This window comes from Cavenderia fasciculata (genome assembly GCF_000203815.1).
Source record: "Cavenderia fasciculata unplaced genomic scaffold Scf_EJPB12P01AWP9W-5, whole genome shotgun sequence".
NCBI lineage: Eukaryota > Evosea > Eumycetozoa > Acytosteliales > Cavenderiaceae > Cavenderia > Cavenderia fasciculata.
This window is the reverse complement of record NW_004457703.1, coordinates 455,099-476,142: the sequence shown is the minus strand read 5'-3', so window position 1 is coordinate 476,142 and position 21,044 is coordinate 455,099. Positions and strand designations below refer to the sequence as shown.

The 21,044-nt window shown below is 34.0% G+C and overlaps 6 protein-coding genes across 6 annotated transcripts; 3 read left to right on the top strand and 3 right to left on the bottom strand.

The window, feature by feature from the left end:
- Positions 1-705: 705 nt before the first annotated feature.
- phg2 (protein serine/threonine kinase) lies at positions 706-4,521 on the top strand (the record flags this gene model as incomplete). The annotated part of the gene is made up of 4 exons (XM_004366101.1): positions 706-1,120; positions 1,187-3,184; positions 4,003-4,140; positions 4,175-4,521. 4 exons carry the CDS (start codon positions 706-708, stop codon positions 4,519-4,521), a joined length of 2,898 nt encoding a protein of 965 aa, XP_004366158.1.
- Positions 4,522-4,680: 159 nt separating this feature from the next.
- DFA_06783 (uncharacterized protein) lies at positions 4,681-5,187 on the bottom strand (the record flags this gene model as incomplete). The annotated part of the gene is made up of 1 exon (XM_004366100.1): positions 4,681-5,187. The coding sequence occupies one exon, from the start codon at positions 5,185-5,187 to the stop codon at positions 4,681-4,683; it is 507 nt and encodes a 168-aa protein (XP_004366157.1).
- Positions 5,188-8,051: 2,864 nt separating this feature from the next.
- On the top strand, positions 8,052-10,324 carry DFA_06782 (uncharacterized protein; the record flags this gene model as incomplete). Its single annotated transcript, XM_004366099.1, has 3 exons — positions 8,052-9,618; positions 10,045-10,104; positions 10,302-10,324. 3 exons carry the CDS (start codon positions 8,052-8,054, stop codon positions 10,322-10,324), a joined length of 1,650 nt encoding a protein of 549 aa, XP_004366156.1.
- Positions 10,325-11,006: 682 nt separating this feature from the next.
- osbH (oxysterol binding family protein) lies at positions 11,007-12,499 on the top strand (the record flags this gene model as incomplete). Its single annotated transcript, XM_004366098.1, has 4 exons — positions 11,007-11,361; positions 11,444-11,533; positions 11,640-12,134; positions 12,222-12,499. 4 exons carry the CDS (start codon positions 11,007-11,009, stop codon positions 12,497-12,499), a joined length of 1,218 nt encoding a protein of 405 aa, XP_004366155.1.
- Positions 12,500-12,846: 347 nt separating this feature from the next.
- On the bottom strand, positions 12,847-17,794 carry DFA_06780 (uncharacterized protein; the record flags this gene model as incomplete). The annotated part of the gene is made up of 5 exons (XM_004366097.1): positions 12,847-13,276; positions 13,363-13,598; positions 13,679-13,915; positions 13,986-17,288; positions 17,363-17,794. 5 exons carry the CDS (start codon positions 17,792-17,794, stop codon positions 12,847-12,849), a joined length of 4,638 nt encoding a protein of 1,545 aa, XP_004366154.1.
- Positions 17,795-18,153: 359 nt separating this feature from the next.
- DFA_06779 (uncharacterized protein) lies at positions 18,154-20,791 on the bottom strand (the record flags this gene model as incomplete). Its single annotated transcript, XM_004366096.1, has 2 exons — positions 18,154-20,656; positions 20,727-20,791. 2 exons carry the CDS (start codon positions 20,789-20,791, stop codon positions 18,154-18,156), a joined length of 2,568 nt encoding a protein of 855 aa, XP_004366153.1.
- Positions 20,792-21,044: the final 253 nt, after the last annotated feature.

Genomic DNA, 21,044 nt, shown 5'->3' with positions numbered 1-21,044 from the left:
CTATCCACAACCAATATCAATATCAATATCAGTAGTTGGAAATAATAATAATAATAATAGTAATATTATTAGAGGATAGATATCTAATTGTTGACCAATCAATCAATCAATCAAAAAAAAAAACATTCAAAGAAAGGCAGCAGCAACACCCAACAACAAAGTTTAGCTGGACAAATTTGTCGGTCGGCAGCAGGTGGCGGGACATAGCAGATTGATCGATTGAAGATAAATAGAGAGAGAGAGAGATATATATATATACTACTAGACCTCTCTTTATTCTTTCTTTCTCCTGCTCACCCCTCCCAACCCAGTGATCACTGCCACATAACTCACTAACTCACTCACTCACCACAAACTTATAAAGTTTTCCTAATATTAATATATTTTCATTGTGTTGGTGGTGGTGGTCTCTCTCCATCCCCCACATTTCACACACGACAGCTCAGCTCAGCTCAGTCAGCTGACTTGACTGTTAACAGTAGTCATAATTGTTTGTTTGTTTGTATTTGTATTTGTTGTATGGGTAGAAGATAAGATTACACAGTTCATCTCATTATTATACAATCATAATTAATATATATATATATATATAAATAGATAGATAGAGAGCAGTCACATCATCAATCAATCATTATCATCATTATCATCATCATCATATTTTGATTAATACATATATAATACATTATAACATAAATATATTTACAAATGTCAATGTTTAGATCATTTAAAGATTTACATAGGCGCTCGTTGGATATGGACGATAGTAGCAACAGCAGCGGTAGTAATAGTAGTAATCAAAGTAACAATAATCACTATAATAGTACTAGTCATCAACATGGAATGGACCAAACACAAACACAATCATTAAATACCAATAGCAATGAAAACAATCATTATTTAAATAATCAAAATAATAATAATAATAATAATAATAATAACAATAATATGAATAATAATAGTAATAGTAGTAATGGTAGTAAGGATGATTCACCAAAAGTTAGAAGAAGAAGATCAGCTAGCGATGTAGCACAAAATAATGATTTAAAACGAGCATTTCGAATATATTGGGCAAGCGATGACCACATGTATTGGACATTTCTATTAGATGCAACAAATACTGGTAATTATAATGAATGATATGATATGAATGGAAAATACTGATTAAATTTGTTGTTTTGATTTATAGTCGGAGATATTACAGATGGATTAAAAACAAAGGTTCCAACAGGAGTTCAAGTCTATTTGTACAAGAGAACCAAAGGAAATTTTGGTAGATGGAAAGATAGAAGACTTTCAAACGAAGACAAGGTGTGGGATATAGTAGACAAGCGTCGCGACAAGTCAAAGTCTGACCCGATATTTGTTGTAAAAAAGAAGAAATCATCCAATTTGAACCTTGTGACAAAGAAATCACAACTCGATTCGTCGACAACTCACAACTCGTCGTCATCGTCGTCGTCGTCGGCTACTTCCTCCTCTTCATTGCAGGCTGCTTTATCAACTACATTGGGTGGATCATCTTCATCTACCTCTGCCGATTCAACTCTATCACCTTTAACAAACTCTGGTGAAATTTTAAATAATAATAATAATAATAATAGTGGAAATAGTAGTACTAGTAGTCATCACACTGGAATCAATCATATCACTAATAGTCAGAGTACAAGTTCAAACAACTTGTACAATAATAACCATAATACTACATCTTATCAACACCATTCCAATAATAATAATAATAATAATAATAATAATTCTGGTCAAGGTAGTTCATCAAGTAGTAGTAGTAGTACTCCACCAACACCCTATCTCAATACATCTCCTGTACCTATTCGTATAGCAAATAGTAATAGTACTAGTAATAATAATATTATTCCAACTACTCAACAACAATCTCAAACATCTCAACCTCCACCTCAACAACCTCAAAATGGTAATGGATTAAAAACAACAATGGAAATTGCTCCACCTGTTGTTGTTGTAGCACCTACATCAACTTCTTCAACTACTACACAACAACAACAACCACAACCAATACAATCATCATCATCTAAACCAATGAAAATATCTGCCATTTCTGGTAGTAATGTAAATAATAATAATAACAATAATAATAACCTTAATAATAATAATAATTCTCCATCACCAACAATTAGTATAAATTCTCAACCAATTCAAAGACCATCAAGTCCATTAAATTCGATTAGTAATAGTAGCCATTTGAAAAAAGTTGGTGGTGGTGGTAGTAGCAGTAGCAGTGGCAACAAGAATAATAGACTATCGATACAAGATCCCAACAAGGAGATTATGAGATTGATGAGATTCTATTTTAGCGAAATGAGCTCGTTTGGAGGACAAGAGGGCGGTGGTCGATTCTTTACGATTGCCGTGCACAAGGAGACTACGGCACGAGACGTTGGCATTTCGATCGAACAGAAACTAGCTCTTCCAGAGGCATCGATTACCGTCTATTTGGTTTTGCCGGTTCAAAGCAATGGAAGCAAGATTGAACGAATGTTGGGAGACGATGAATCAATCATCGACATTAAAGATTCTTGGGAAGATCCTTCACAAACTTTCTTTTTAGTCAAAGAAAGTACTATTTATCGACAATTACAACAACAATTTAATAATTTATCAAATAACAACAACAATGTATTTAATCAATCAACATCCTTGACCAATAATCAAAATAATAATCAAATTAATAACAATCAAAATAATAATCAAAATAATAATAATCAAAATACTACTGGAAACAAGAGATCATCTAGGAGTTTATTACCGGGCGTTTTAACGGCGGCTGGAAATAATAATGGAAATAATAATGGAGGCAATGCAACAAATGGTCATGAACCAATTGTTATACCAAGTGAATGGAGAAGATCGACCGATGCAATATCACTAAGATCTAGTGAAGATTTGTGGAAACGAAAATCGATACCAATCTTTTTACAAGTGTCACCTGCTTCACCTCACAAGTCGGTTGGTATTAGCTCGCCACTTGCCAATATGGTAGCGTCGGCTAATCAAGGTCAAAATGTGACCGATGACGAGGGTGATGATTCAGACGAGGAGTCTGAGCTCGACTTGACGTTGTTGCGTGGTTGGGTGCATTGGATCCCGTCGGTGGAACTCGAGTATATTAAGCGTATTGGTAGTGGCACGTACAGCAAGGTGTACAAGGGTAAATACCGCGACCAGTTTGTAGCGATCAAGACAATGCGTGGCACCAATATGACGACCGAGCAGATACAGGCGTTTAAAAAAGAGTGCGATATTTTGTCGACTATTCAGTCGCCCTACCTCATCTCATTTTACGGGTCGTGTGTCGAAGAGTCACAGTTGTCAATGGTCGTCGAGTACTGCGGTAAAGGCACGATGCACAAGGTGCTCAACAGTCCCAACCTCGACTTTGACTGGGAAAAGTGGTTCAAGTGGACGATCCAGGTCGCCGAGGGTGTGCGTTACCTGCACAACATGAACCCACCGATGGTGCATCGCGACCTCAAGACTTTAAACATTTTAATTGCGAGTGATTGGAATGCCAAGTTGTGCGACTTTGGGTTGACGCGTACCATGACCATGACCAACGTGTCGACACTGGGCATGCTGCGTGGCACGATGGCCTACACGGCACCCGAGATTTACGACGGGCTGCTGTTCAACACCAAATCAGACGTGTACTCTCTTGGTGTCATTATGTGGGAGTTGGTGCAACGGTGTCTGTCGGGCACGTACCAGCGTCCCTTCCACGACTACCCCATCTCGATGGATATCCAAATCATCATTCTCACCTCGAAAAACAAGGTGCGTCCCAAGATTATACCAACCTGTCCCCCTGCACTCGCCAATCTCATCGTGCGATGCTGGGATCAAGACCCCGAAGCACGTCCCTCGTCCGAGGAACTGCTCACACAGCTACACCAACTGCGCTCGACCTTTGAGGCGAATCGCGACGACTGGGAGGGTATGCGCACCAAGAACGAAAAGCTCATTAAAAAGGAGCAGCTGATTGCGCAGCAACAACTCCAGCTCCAGCAGCAGTTACAGCAGCAGTTCAAGTCGCAAGAGGAGCTGCATCTTGCAGACGAGGAGTTGCAGCGTCCACCCACCGCCACCACCACGACAACCACTTCACAAGTAGATCAAGAAATGATCAATAATAGTTTAAAAGCGACCCTGTCAACCACAACCACCACCACAACTACCACAAGCACCAAAACCATCATTACCACCACCAAAAAGATTGGAACTGCTGTCGGCGATGAGCAACATGTCGGCGGCAGTATAGTTGATCGAGCCGGAGAAGATGCAATGAAAAATGTATTAAAGAATAATTCTTGTAATAATAACAGTATATTGGAAAATAATAATAATAATAATAATAATAATAGTCAATCGGTGGCACATGTACATGCAGCAACAGCAATGGCAATTGCCTCCATTTTAAAAGAAGATTTGACAACAAACAACAAATTGGTAACAACAACAAGTATTAGTAGTGCAAATGTTGAACAATAATCAATGAAATAGATAGTATAGATAGCTATAATAATAATAATAATAAAACCAATTGGTTGTTGGATGGGTATATATAATGTATATCCTCCATCACTTCCCTTTAAAAAACAAACAAAAAACAAATAATTATTTATTTATTTATTTATTATTATTCTTTAATTATTGATCATCAATATTAATATACCAATTACCAAATATACCAGGATATTGTTGATTTAATTCATCTCTTTTTTTGATTAATTTTGGAATCCATTTATCTCTAATATATTCTGGATCATTATACTTTGAATTTACAGCAATTGATCCAGGTTGAGGTCTTGATTCAAAATACTCGAGTTCAGTTGTTGTATTGGCTGAACCCCTAATTAACTGTATGCATTCCATCATGTCCTCTCTTGATATTGTACCATCTCTAAAGCGACAATATAATCTGTACACAGCATTTCTAGCTTGGTCTATAATTTCCCTTTTTTGTGTTTCGGCATCCACTCCTAATGGGCAATCCTGTTCTTTAAGTGGTCGGTAAATCTCGTTATATAAATCTGCATATCTTCTTATATAATCATTTTTTAAATTTGTTGTCTGGGTTGAATGTAAATGTTGTTGTTGTTGTTGTTGGTATCTTATTCTAAATTCTTCTTTTAAATTTATGTATCTATTTTCCATTTTAACAACAATTTTACGTTACTGTACACACATTCAATGGAATTCAAACATATTTTGATCAAGATTTATCTAATTATACAATATGGGATACCCCCCCCCCTAAAAAATATTGATACAATAATTCAAATGGAATTATTGCATTTCAATCGAAAATAGTAATCAGTACAATTGATTCTATTCTATTCCCCAAACAGTTACTAACTTTTCAATCAATCAACCACAATTCGAAAAGTATCGTTTTTTTCCATCAACACACCTTTCAACACACCCACCCCCCACCATCCTCATCCTCATAGTGTTACGACTACTCTTCGGATTTCCCCCCCACAAACACACCCGACCGATGTCTGCTGCTAAACACTGGTTGGATGGGTGGATAGATGATGATCGTTTTTGATATTTTTATTTCGAAATATCCAAACACACAACAACTGATGGTTGTTTTGGTTGGTTGGTTGGTCAATCAGTCACGGTCGGTTGTAACAGGTAATTACTAGTATTATTATATTAAATTGTTGTGATTGATCACTGTTCATTGTATATTCACACAAACAAACACAAACAAACAAATAGATACTAGATAATAGATAATTCTCCTCTATCTTTTTATTTACACCCCACATCCTCATCCCTCACCTTTTAACATCCAAACAAACAAACAAAGTGTGTATGTATAATATTTATTAATTTTTATTTATTCCACTCTTTTCCTCCACACATGGTATGGCATATATACAACCATTTTAATTCAATGGGAGGGGGTAGATGAGCAATCAATCAAATAGATGGGATCGACAATGTGTGTGTATGTGTGTGTTGGAGGTGGGAGTGTATTTTAGTTTGGTTTGCTATATTATCAACCATGACCATGAATGTGTATGTGTGGATAGACGGACGGATGATGATTAGATATTCAATTTCGTATTCAATCATTCATCAATCTAATCTACTCTACTACGCGCGATTCGAATTACTCAGTTGTCAACAATATCAAATCACTTTAATCATTCATCACTTATCCCATTCCATTGCAATTCAAATCTATTTTTGTTTTTATTAGTTAAATAATTTATATATCAATCAATCAATCAAAATTATATTTATTTATTTTTTAGCAACCCAAATACATCAACTGTATTTAAAAGAAATCCAGATAGTTAGTTTATTTAAATAATATACAGATCTGTAAAAGGTAATAATTATTTTATAGATTGTTAACAAACTACACATCCATCCACATTTGTATTATTATTATTATTATTATTATTATTATAGTATTTAACTAGACACGACCATCACTCACTACATATCATGATGTTTTTAAAATCACATGGAGTGCTATTGGGAAATTGAAATTTAAATTCAATCCTTTTTAAAGACACTGCCACAATTGTACAAATCAACAAAACTATTTTATTTTATTTATTCATTTTCTTGTTGTTTGTCAAAAAAAAAACTGACTACTACCACCATCACTATAAAAGGAAATTTATGATAATTTAAGAGAATAATATTATTGACAATATTGACAATATTTGAAACCATCAAATGATTTAATTGAACCATTATAAAATATCAACTTCATCAACTCCAACAACAACAACACCAACATCGTCATCATCATCATCAAACATCGAACATCATCATCATCATAGCAAATTATATAATGTAAAAATTAATCGTTAATATTAATATTATTGTCATTTCCACACTCATTGCAAATCTAATAATCTAATATTAATCCATATTTACTATACCCACACATACCCCACACCAAATGTTATTTTTGACAAGACAGACAAACACAACCACAATTGGAAATGTAAATATGTTGGGGGTTAGGGTTATTTATTCAATTTTTAAAGATTTCTTATCAGATATATTATACAATTTATATACACACACACTCCATTGCAACGAGTCGTAGTCATTGTTGTTGGGGGTTAGGGTTAAAAAAACAATTCAAACACAATATTAAATATGACTGACACCTTGGTAGTCGGTCGGTATGGCAAGAACGATATGTCACCCCCACAGTTTGTCATATTTACCTACATACATAAATGGTTTATAATCTAAATGCGATAAATGAAATTTCCATTTTTGAAAATAGTCGTACAACTATGTGTAGCATTGGACTGAACCAACAACAACAAACAATCCCACTTCTAGATTGCTCTGGATAGCTGGCCGGTTACAAGTTTGCTAGTTTGCTAGCTTGCTTGCTTGCTTGTTTGCTAACTATCAATCCATCCATATGATGATACTTTTAACACGGTTGGTTGCAACCATTTGAGATTGCCAACCCATACCACACATATATACATATAAATACCACAACCAATAATTTAATTTTATTTAATAATAATAATAATAATAATTACCACAATTCGATTTCATAATTTGTAAATGATGCTATAGCGAATGAATAACTAGCTAGTTTGCCAAGCCAACTGTGCACACATTGTTTGTCTCGTCTGAAACCGCTGTCACTCAATCCATCATCATTATCACAACCACTCTATTTAATTAATTTTAAATTTCATTGTACAATTTTGAAAAGTCATTTACTTACTATTTTGTAGTTCCCAAATAAACAAAAAACTAACTTTATATTTAATCTACTGTCTCAACTATTTCCCTAAAAATAATTAAAGAAAACAAAACACAAAAAAATAATTGATTCTTTTTTTTTTCAAAAGTAATCATTTTTTTCAACCAATTCAATCAAATCAATTTAATCGATTTATAATATATATATATTGTAAGTTTTAAACTTAAAATTATCTCTTTTAAAAATAATTAATATTTTGAAATATTTAGAATATTTTTGTTTTTTGAAAAAACAAATATAGAAAAAGAAGATGGAAGAAGTTGGAACTATAAGTAAATCAAGTGTTCCAACATTTTCATTACCAAATCCAAGTAATTTATTAAAATTAACATCGGCAGCTGTTGCATCTGGATCACATTCATCGTCATCGATTCCATCCTTTTCATCGCTTGACTCGCCACTTGGTGGTGCAGGAGGACAATCTATACTGTCGGCACCTAATATCAAGAGACCACATACCCCAACTAATATGTTTACATCGACTACTGTGTTGCCATCGGGTGGTATATCGACTTCGGTACTACCATTCCAGTCTACTCCTACGTCGTCATTTAAATATGTTGTCCAACAAGATAAATCCAAGAATATGATGGACTCTATTTTGTATGATTTGAACCATCCCCATTCACACTCTCAATTCAATGATCTCACTGGTGGCGATGCTCCACAAGTATTGGAATCGTATTATTGCAAGTACTGTGAAAAGACATGGCCAAGTGGAACATTCAAAAATAAGCAAGCTTTTGGTGCACACTGTTCCAACTGTTCGAGAAAGAGAAAACAAAGAGAAGATGGTATGCTCCCATTCGTACCAGAAATGAATAAGGATAAGCGTGTTAGATCAAGAGGTAATGGTGGAGTATATGGATCATCATCATCATTGTCGTCTGCATCCTCGTCGTATTTGGGTGCTGGAGGTGCCATGATTATGAGTGGAGGCCAAGGTTCGATGGACGATACAGTGTCTGACCCATCGTACGATGATTCATACCGTATGGGTGGATTTATAATGACCGATACAGAGAGTCATAGAATCCCATCATCTTCACCCTACTCTTCACCTCCAGAGTCGCCTAGCATCATGTCGTCTCAACTACCAGTCCCGTCAATGTCAATGTCTAGTGGTGGACCGCTACCAATGATGCGGTCGCAGTCGGGAACCGATCTATTGCGATTTGGGTTGTTGGATGTCGTCGAAGACAAGATTGTAGAAGAGAATGAAATCGAATTTATCAAGCGTGACCTATACAATATCCGCACCGACATTGCCATCCAAGACATGAAAAAGGAAAAGGATGTCAACAATCTCCAACAACTCTTGGTCAAAGACATCAAGGAAAATGAATACAAAATAATGCAAGACCTAAACACACGTGCCAACATTGACCAATCACTCACCAGAATCAAAGAAGAATTCAACCGTGAACTAAATTCACTCTTTTCTCAACTTGATCAAGAAATTGATAAAGTTAGAAAATCCAAAGAATCCAAAGATTCAAAAGATTCAAAAGATTCAAAGTCATCACCAATGAATCCAAATGTACCATCACCATCCTCTTCTCAACAACAACAACAACAAACATCCCCATTTTCAAACAATATAAATATACCAACGATAAAAATGATAGGACCAAAATTGGAACAAGACATGGAAATGGAATTGGAAATGGAACAAAAAATGGAAAGTAATGATAGTATAAACAAAATATTGTTAAAGATAAAGACATTGTCAAAGGAAAGATTGGCGGCAATTGGCAATAGTCTCAACACACAAAGCAAAGAGTGTGAACGAGTAGTATCAATCGAGACCAATGAATGTGAGAAACACGCACACAAGAAATTCGACGATATTAAAAAGGAACTCATCAATTACACACAGAATATTATGGATACATTTAATGTAGTCCAAAGAATATGAAGTCAGGCGCCACCAATCGATACTACTTTTGAAAATATATAATCATTCACCAATTTAATTCTTAAATTAATAAATTATTAAATATCTAAAAAATATATTAAATATATTATATTATCCATCATCATCATCATTTTTTAAATTGTCTTTACAAAATCATCCATTTATCCTTTCATCCATCCATAAATCATCCTCCATTCCTGTCTCTCCTCTCTTTTTTTCTTTATTCGAAAATCAACCCCCCCATGAACTGTCAGTTTGGTTCAAACAAACAAACAAAATGTGAGTAGTTGTAAACAGCGCTTCACGATAGATAATTCTTTTGTAGACACCCCTGTCTCACATTTGTATAGAGCGTGTGAGAGTGAAAGAAAGAGAGAGAGCAAAGGTGAATTGTGAACGAGTTGTTTTGTTTGAGGGGTGGGGATTAAAAGAAATCGTCTCACATCTATCATCTTTCTTTTTACCCTACTCTTGTAATTAAATTGTTTTTTTTGTTTGTTTGTTTTATCAACCTCCTTTTTTTTCTTTCTTTCTAGACAAGTTTACTCTCTCCTCTTTTACTTTTACTATTTTTTAAAAAAGAAAATACTTTCTCTTTCTCTTGATTATTATAATAATTTAAACCAACGACCCAACAACAACAACACCTGTAGCAAGGTCGTAGTAACGAGTTTCACCATCAATCACGCAAAACTTTGGTCGACTTGCCCAATTTGTCGCAACGTATCGTCATCAGAGGCAATTATTTTTTTTAATTTTCTTCTCTTCTTTAAATCATCATCGCATCGTTGTCCTCTCAACGCAACGACCCTTAGAACCTGGGTGCCACATACCCTTTTGTTTTTTTTTTTTTTTGCAATTTCAAACTAAGGTAGATTAGAACAGCACGCTCACTACGCTACACCATCCTACTCTGTATTACTATATACGATATTCCCCTAAAGCGTCGATTCAAAAGAATAACATAACAAACAACAAGACAAACAAGACAATTTAGTTAGTTGGTCTCGGATAAGAACATAAAAAAGATAAAAATTGTAAATATTTAATTAATTTAACGAAAAACATCAACAGACTCACCTCACATCCCAAACGGTCTCCTTTTCACACTCTCTCCTTCTTTTTTAAACATTTTATATTACTTTTTTTATAACATATTAATTAATTAATTATAATATTACTTTACCTACTACTACTACGACTATTACCTAATAATAATAATAATAATAATAATAATAACAGATTAAAGATATATTTATTATTTAAAACAACAAGATAGAAAGAAGAATGTTTTCAGGTGCTTTAAATTATATCAAGAATCTTGGTGGTTCTACACCACAAGAAGGAGACAATAGTCTCAAGGTAGAAGAGAGTGGAGACAATAAGCAAACCAACCCAGAAGATAACGAACAAAGAAAGGGTCTCCTCAAGCAATTATCATCATACATGGGCAAGGATATCACTTCATTGATCTCTCTCCCAGTTTGGGTCTTTGAACCAATGTCTTTTCTCCAAGTCATGTCAGAGCCACTCCAATACAACCATCTCTTAAAGAAGGCTGCTGAAGCCGATAGCCCATACCACGCTCTTGCCTATTTGGCTGCTTTCAATTGTGGTCTTTACAGTACCGCTGTTAGAACTAGTAAGAATAGACTTAATCAATTGTAATAATAATAATAATAATACAATAATCACTAATCATTTGTTTTTTTTTTATTTAATAGAGAAACCATTCAACCCAATTCTTGGTGAAACATTTGAAGTTGTCAAAGATGGTATGAAGTTTATTGCTGAACAAGTTTCTCATCATCCACGTATGTAAATTTAAATAATAATTGAAATTCAATATCTATTTATATATATAATCTATGTATATTAACTTTATTATTTCTATTTTTTATATATTTATTTTTAATTTAGCAATTGGTGTTAGTGAAACTATTGCTGATGAATACACACTTCAATTGGAAACATTATTGAAATCAAAGTTTTATGGAAACTCTTCTGAAGTTGAAATCGATGGTATTAATCACTTTATCATCAACAAGAATGGTCATCACATTACATGGGGACATTTAGTCACCTGTTGCCAAAACATTATTATTGGTGGTATTTGGTTGGATCATTATGGAGATTTGATCATTGAGAACCACACCACTGGAGACAAGTGTGTCCTCAAATTCGCCAAGTCTGGTTGGTTGGGTGCCGGTCGTTATGTTGTCACTGGTGAACTCCTCGACAGTGAAGACGAAGTCAGATACAGATTGGAAGGCAAGTGGAACGAAAGCCTCAAGATGTACGAGGTTCTTAGCAACGGACAAAACGCTCCAAATGCTACCATTCTTTGGGAAGCTTCAAAGGAAGTCATTAATCATCCATTTAATCTTCCAAAATGGGTTGTTGAAAATGTTACTGGTAAGAAATAGAAATAGAAAAGAAAAAAAAAGAAAAGAAAAGAAAAAAACTAATATATTTTTTTAATTTTTAATTTTCTTTCTTTAGGATTAACACCAGAATATGAAAAGATTTTACCAAGTACTGATAGTAGACTTCGTACCGATAGAAGAGCTTTGGAAGCAGGTGATCTTGATACTGCCAGCAAGCAAAAGCACGCTTTGGAAGAAAAGCAAAGAGAAGACAAGAGAAATAGAGTTGCTTCTGGCCAAGAATGGGAAACTAAATACTTTAAAAAGGTCGATGACGCCAAGTTTAACTACAGGTGGCAATTTAATGGAAAGTACTGGGAAGAACGTGAAGAAAGAGTTAAGGCTGCCAACTAAATTGAATCAACTCTACTCTTGTCATTATTTTTTATCACTTTCCACAAATACATTCCATCTCTTCAACAATTACAACAACACCAACACCATCACCAATCATTCGATAATATTAAAACTATTATTATTACAATTATATTATTATTACAATACCGTTTCCTTTTACGTACCAACAACAACAACAACCATTACGTTAACGATACTTATTTTGTACAATCTTTTTTTTTTATCATTTTTTTCAAAAACAAAAACTAAAAAAATAATTAATAATTTAAAATTTAAAAAAAGATTTCTTTATGTATTACTTTTTTTTGATTGATTATTATTTGACGTTTTATTGATTTATTGATTTATAATTCGATTGATGTTGGTAATTTAATGGTTGGATCGATTAATAGAGTATAGGATGACATTTCTTGAGATGATTGTCTCCAATTCAAATCCATAGCGTGTTGAAGTGAATTTGGAAGAGGGTCTGGTGATAGTTCATCAGGTCTCCATGATTCCAAGAGACGTTTGATTTGCAATAGGTTGAGTTTTTGGAAAATCGATTTGATACCTTCAACGTCAACCACAACCGATTTGTCAACAACAAACAGATTGGCAACTTCCAATGAAGAATCCAATTGATCACAAGCATTCTTGAAAATGGTTTGTGAACACCATTCTTTTAGACGTGAAATACTCATCTTTACTGTAAATGCTACTGTTGCTCTACATACTCTTGGATTACTTAAAAAGTGATTGGTAATTTGACAATTCATAAAATAAAATGTTTGACTAAAAACAAAAAAAAAAAAAAGAAATAGATTAATAAATTGAAGAAACATAATAATTCTTTTTCTTTTTCTTTTTCTTTTACTTACTTTAATAATTGATTTGATAATAATTGGCAAACTTTACCTTCATCCAAAAAGTAAAGAATGGAATCTAAAATGATTAAAATGTTATTCATTGAATATTGAGCATTTCCGCCATTGCTATTATGGTGTTGATGTTTTTGTATAGAGGAAGCATTGCCTGGAGAAGTCTTTGATCCCTTTGTCTCGAATAATGAATCTTGACTTGTGAATATAGCTGGTATTAAAACTTTTTCTAATTTCTTTAAAGTAAAAAAAAAAAAAGAAACAAGTAAATTAGTATATTTAATACTTTTTAATTTCTTTGTTTTTTTTGTCTTACCGATTCAATAATTGAAATTAATTTTCCATAAATATTTAAATTTAATAATTGAAGGTCTCTAATAAAACTACCACCAAATTCAGGAGCTGGATTAATAAATGAATCTTGATTAATTTCAACACCAGATAGAATTGGATCTGCTGATTTTGGAACAAGAGCATTTTGATGAATCTTGTGAAGTAAATGAACAACTGTAGAGAACCAATAACAAATAAGTTTACAATCATCTCCTGATCTCTAAAAAAAATAGAAAAAAAATAATAATTAATAATGAGTTAAATTAACTTTTTACTTTTGTTTAACTTACAAGATAAGATTTTTCAATGGCACTAATAATTTTTGATAAGAATACATGATTTGATAATTTAGATAGACCACCATTTGACATGATCATTGTCCAAATGGTACTACCACAGAAAGGTACATTATTTCTATCAAATTCCAAGTCTGGCCAATAGACACATGATTCAATGGCCTTGTATTGTTCCAATTCTTTTTTAAGTTCACTTGAATCTGCCTTTGGTGAAGTGATAGAGGAGGTGGTTGGTTGAGGATTTTCCAATTTTTCTTTTAATTGTTCAGATTCCTTTACAAGGTCATTGTATTTGGTACCAATGACATTAACTTGTTCGGCCAATTGGATGTTACTTTGTCTTTCTCCATCACGTTCAATTTTAAGTACCTTTACATGTTGTCTAAGATTATCAATCTCTTCCAACATGTTTGTTTCTTTTTCCTTGTCCATTGTTATGACATTAGAGGCGACGGCTGCAACGGTTGTCGTAGCGGCAGCAGCAATTTGTGATTCCAAAGTAGCAACAGTCTCTTCAAATTTAACCTTTTCTTCTGCCATTTCATCTTCCTTTTGTTCCAATTCTTCTTTCAAATCTCTAATCTTTTCCTTGTACTTGTCAATCTTTTCACGTAATACATCTGTACTTTCTTCATCACTACTGTCATTGTTGTTCTTGTTGTTTTGGCGTTCATTGGCAGATTCAGATTCTTGTAGTTCATCTTTGAGAGAACCAATAGTTTCAGTAGCTTCTAGTAATTGTTCTGAAAGTTTTTCCTTTTGTCCGTTTAGTTGATCGACTTCTTTTTGGAGATCGTTCATTAATTTTTGGTATTCACCAATAGTATTTGATTTCTTGTTGGTGTCTTGCTTGTAATCTTCCAATTGATCCTTGTAACTTTGTGCTTCTTCCTTGTAGATGGCCAATTCCTTTATAGTATACTCTAGTTTTGCATCGACTTGGTCATCTGAATCCTTTTCCTTTTGTCCGTTTTCCTCCTTTTCTTCTTGCAACTCTTCAATGGTTTCTTTCAACTTTGCAATCTTTGTCTTGTAAGTATCCTTTTTCTCTTTGTTTTTAGTTTGCTTTTCTTCGAGTAGTTGGAGTTTGTTGCGAAGTTCACCCAACTCTTCTTCGGTAATTGCCAAGACTGATGTTGCATTTTGTCCACGTTCAATTTCACGAGTCAACTCTACAATACGTTGATCACGTTCAGTGACGTCACGAGAAACATCATTTATACGATCCTTTAATTCTTCAGCCTTTCTTTCAGCCTCTGATGCACGTGTCTTTTCATTGGTCAATTGAGAGGAAACAATCTTGATTTGTTGTTGATCATCTTCAAATTGTTTCTTTGCAACTTCAAGTTCTCTCTTTGCAACTTCTAATTGATTCTTGAAATTTTCAAGTTCTTCTGATTCATTTGATTTGGAATGTTCTTCAGATTGTTGTTCGGATTGTTGTTTTTCCAATTCTTGTTGTTTTTGTTCCAATTCTTCTTGTTGTTGTACCAATTTTTCTTCTTTTTGACGCAATTCAACTTGGAATTCAACAATTCTATCTTCCATATCTTTTAATTCTACATCTTTTTGTTTGAGTTTATCACGTTCTTGACTCAATGTTTCACCCAAATCTCTTTCCAATTCAATGATCTTGTCTTCATAATCTTTTGTAATTCTACTAGACTCTTTTTTTTGAATTTCCAATTGTTCTTTTAATTTTTCAATCTCTTGATCTTTTTCATCATCACCTTGATCCTTTTCACCATCCTTTTCATTTTGATTTAATTTAGATTCCAAATCTCTAACCTTTTCAAGATAATCATTTTCCATTTTATCAATTGCATTACGACTTTCAATTTCCTTTGCAGTCATGGCTTCAATTTCCTTTTCCAAATCTTTAATACGTTTAGATTGTTGGTCTAGTTGTTCTTGAGCACTTGAAGCATCTTTGAGTTGATTGGTGAGCGTCTCGATCTTTTCTTGAAACTCAATCTCGCGACTATCATAGAGTTTTAGTTTATCACGTGCATTGTTGAGTTCGGCCTCTTGCACATTGAAACGATCCATCTCGTCAGAGTTGGCAACCAGCGATTTCTCCAAATGTTGGATTTGGTCACGAAGGTTCTTATTGTCTTGCTCGATACGTCCGTTGGTACCCTCAATGCCGTTGCACTTGAGACGCTCCTCTTCCAATTGCAAGTAGGTTCTACGTGACTCGTCTTGTGCCTGTTGTTGGGCGGTTCTGGCCTGTGCCAACTCTTCCTGTAGTCTTTGTTGATCGGCTTGTGCTTGTTCGAGTGCAGCCTCTTGCAATGCCAATGTTTCGGCAGTCACATCGTTGTTTGCTGGCTGACTCACCTTTTCACGGAGTTGTTTCTCGAGTTCTGTCTTTTCTTGTTGATGACGTTCACTGTTTGCATTGAGTGTAATGATTTGGTTTTGGAGTTGAGTCACGTCGTTCATACTCTTGATATTTTGGTTACGTTCCATGTAGAGGTGTTCACTCGTTTCATTTTTCTCTTTGGTGAGTTTGGTCACCTGATCCTTGAGTGCTTCCACCTCGCCCGCAAACTGTGCAATGGTTCCTGCGCCAACACTCTTGCTACGCTCCTTTATCTTTTCCATCTCACCAAACATGTCGTCACGCTCTTTTGAGAGTGTAGTGATTTGAGAACGTGATTTATCCAAGTCTGTTTGCAAAGACTTTATCTTTTTCTTGTACTTTTTCAACTTTTCAGAACTACTTTCATCTTTTTTTAATAGATTATTTGATGATAATTCTTTTACTGGTGTTGGAGTTGGTGGTGCAAGTGAAGAGGTTGGTGTTGAAGTAGTCGTTGTAGTTGTGGTCGTAGTAGTTGGTGTTGATACAGATACAGCAGGTGAATGTGTAGAGATGGATGGAGATGATGATGATGGTGTTTCTGAAACCTTTTTAAGTCCAGTCAACAATGACTCACCTCTTGTAGGGGTTGGATGGTGTTGTTCACCAGCACTAGCAGATGAAGAGTTTGAAAGATTTGAATCTTTTCTCGAAAGTGATCCACTAGACACTGATCCAAGAGGAGGAGGATGATCATCTTCAAAACTAATATCCTCTTCATCGTCGTCTGCAGGATCATGATCCTCGCTTGTCGGAGCAAAATCAGTTTCATCAGGTTCACTAGTACTATGATCCGTTCCCAAAAAGTATTCCTCACCATCTACATTCACCTTTTGTTTACCCATTGTACTATAAATCTCCTTTTGCATATCATTCTCTGCTTTCATTATAGATTTACCATTAATCTTTAATAATTGTGATTGAAATGATAACTAAAAAGAACAAAAAAAAAACATTAGTTTATAATCTATCTTGTTTAGTTTGTTTGTTTGTTTTAGAGACATACAGATAAAGAAGTAGAAACTTTTGATTTATCACTTATAGGGAAAGTTCTTGATCTTTCAGTCTTTGCCTCTGCATAATGAGCAAGATCAACTTCAACGCTACCAATAGTAGTTGCAAACTTTTTACCAGACTTGTCCTTTTCCTTTTCCTTTTCTTCGGTGATGGTAAACTTTATCTTTTTAGGTTGGAACTGACCCTTTTTATCTTTGAGTAGTGATGCCTGTAGACTAAATGGTTGATCGAATGTGGCAACACCATCCTTTGAAACGACTCTTCTAGAGTCTCCTTGGTTGTCAATCTTTTTACCTCTTTTCCAAGACACCCATATCCAGTTGGCCGTTGCTTTTGGTAAACCTTCAATCTTGTTTATACGTATATTAAATTGAATCTTTATCTCCTCTTTATTAGAGGAAGATGATTTAAATAATGACATATTTTTTTAACTAAATATTAGGTGTTCTTGTTGTTGTTGTGTTTCAGATATATCTGTTGTTGTTCTTGTTGCTGCTGCTGATAAATGATGATATTAATTTAAAACTACTACTACTACTATTAGTTGTATCATTACAAATTATTAACAACAGAATGATAGGGTAAATGTAGATAGATATACAAGTAATGAATGAAGAAGAAGGAGATATAGTTATTATATAATGAATGATCGAGTTCATGTTTTTCCCCCTTCATACACCACTTCCACCCCTCAAATTAATTAATTTTTTTTTTTTTTTTTTGGCAAGTTTTATTTTTTTTAATTTTCTTTTTTTTCCTTATTTATTATTATTATTATCTTTAAAGATAAACATTTAAATCCTTGGATATATATTTAATAATTTCATTTTCTAAAATTGCAATGACTAATAAATTGGTATCGGTAGTTATACTTTTTTGTTTGGTCGATGGTTGTCGTTTGATATAGTCTTGGTCATCATGGAATATTTCAGGTTTTGTTATAGTTTGTTGTCCTTGTCGAGAATCTTGGGGAGAATATTCTCTTTGAAGGGAAATATTGATAGTTTGTATTTGATTATTATTACATTCCTCAGGTTGATAAATAAATGGTGTATATGGTGACAAAAATTTAATATAATATGATTTGTTATTGTTATTATTATTATTATTCTTCTTTATCAACTCTAAAAGGATTGAAATAGAATGACTATGATCCATTTTTTGTTGGAGTAGGTAAGTTTTAGATTTACTCCAATTATTGTAAAAGTGACTATATTTTTCGTTTGAGTGTTCTTTGAAAATATCATCTAGTTGTTGGGAGGAGTCGGTTGTCGTTTGAATATATTGAAAATATTCTAATGAAGGGGAGGAGGAGGAGGAGGAGGAGGGAACACATATATGTATATCTAATTGATCTTTTGTCTCGGTGAAATAAAATTCATCAAGTTTCATCAATTCAATATAGGGATTATTATTATCATTATTAATAGAGTTGTAGTTGATTGATTGTTGTTGTCGATGTAGTTTATGTTTGATAAATAATCTTTCAAAGGTTGTACAATCTATTAGAATATCAATCGTTTGAATGCTTTCAATTTGTAGATGATCAACAAATTGTTGTACACTCGTTGGATCAAATACATTACAAACTATGATTTGTAAATTATCCTTTTTCCATTGTTGGTAATTGTCGTGTTGGTAGAATTGTTTGGTTGTGAGGTATGGGAATCTTGTCATGACCATCACTTTAAATCCGAGGTCTAGTAACTGACATGCTACCTGATACCCAGGTCTCTTACTTGCATTGGTTATCAGTACTGTCTTTTCTTGATTCTTTTCATAGGTTGATGAAATGATTGAAATCAGCGATGATCTTTTACAATCATCATGTTGTTGACTGTTGATTGTTGTTGACAAGTTGACCAATAAATGTTGACGATAATAATGTTGATTAAAGAATTCAGTCAATCCCATGTGTGGCGTAGTTGACAAAAATGAAGAATAGAACGGGACAAGTAGACGTTGAAGATGCTTAGTTGATTGGGCCTCTGATGCCCAAAAATAGTCGAGTTGTTGAAATGCACAGTAACGAATGTAAAAACTATTGTTTTCATCGTATTGTGATGGTGGTGGTTGGATGGCATCCAAAGGATATGCACTGAAAAATGGAACACTCTTCCAATTTACACGCTCTATACTACTACATGTTGTATCATCTATGCATTGAGTGGCGAAACCATAGTGTCGTTGATTTTCAAGTTCAACACCAACTCTATGATTTTGAGAACGACCAGATAATATAATATTGGTAGCTGTCATAAATGACCGTATACCACGTGCAAGAGTATATACATTACTCCCGTCATACACAAAGCAGCAACTATCTACTTTCATTTGAGTCTGTAGCAGTCTTTCAACACTGTCATATTTGGATTTGGCACCAAATATCAACTCTACAGGACGGTATGGATACCTTGGAATAAATAGAAAACTATACGACGTGTATACAACGTGGTATGGGGTGTTTCTAAATGCTATACTAATCTCTTGAACAGTTTGACCAACTCTTTTGTCCAATTCTATTTGATCCGTTCCAATTAGGTACAACTCGGTTACAGTATATGCATTACCCATTCGATTGTCTTGTGTATATCCATACACATTATACATATAACTAGTTCGAGATCTATTATCACAGCTTTGGTTGTAATAATCGTGAATATCACTCTTTTCACGTTCACTTATCCATTCACCTGATTGTTGGGTCTTGACAAGTTCTTGGATTCCTTTTTTTAGCCGATCCTCTTGGTCTTGGTAATACGATGTGCCACGAAAGAATAGTTGGTGTGTTTCATAGAGCATCCCTTTACGATCCGTCTTTTGATTGGTGTAGCAGTGGTGGAGGATTCGAGATTGTATATTCTTTGGCAACGATGCAATGGCACCAAGAGTGGCACAATGCGACAGATACGTATCTCCAATATTTTCATAATGCAATTGTAGACTTGAAGAGACAGCATTTCCACCAACCACCAATGCCGTAGCACTTTGTCCTTGTCCCACTCGACCCAATGTCAATCGATCCAATACACCATCATTTGTATACATATCCAATACCATTCTAAACCTTTTAATAGATGTAACCATTCTTTTACAAGGTTGTTGAAAGTCAGCATTATTATTATTTTGTATCCTATTGATTCTATTCATTCCATCTTTATCATCAAATATTTTAATCAACTTTGATTCATCATCATTATCACCATTGTCTCTACAGTGTTCAATAAAATGATCATATGATCCATTTACATTTACATTTACATTGTTACCTTTTGTTATTAAACTATAAATACAAATGTATTAGTTACGATCTTTTCTTTTTTTGGTTCTATAATCATACATCTCCTACATACGGTTTGATTGGTTCAGTATCATCATCCTTATTGTTTTGAGCAATCATCAACCCGATGATACCCATCTTTTAATAATAAAGAAGAGAAAGATAGACAGATGCATCTTTGTATACATGTATGATGATCATCATAACAAAGATAAGAAAGAAAGAAGGAAGAAAAAAGAAAGTGAAAACCAAGGGGATTTTCAAGAAATGACTATGCAGAATTTAAAGTCAAAATGTTCGCGAGAAGTGTAGTCTCGAAACTATAGTTTATACAAAAAGAGATACATTGTAGATAGATATATATAATCAAACAACAACTATACTATATATT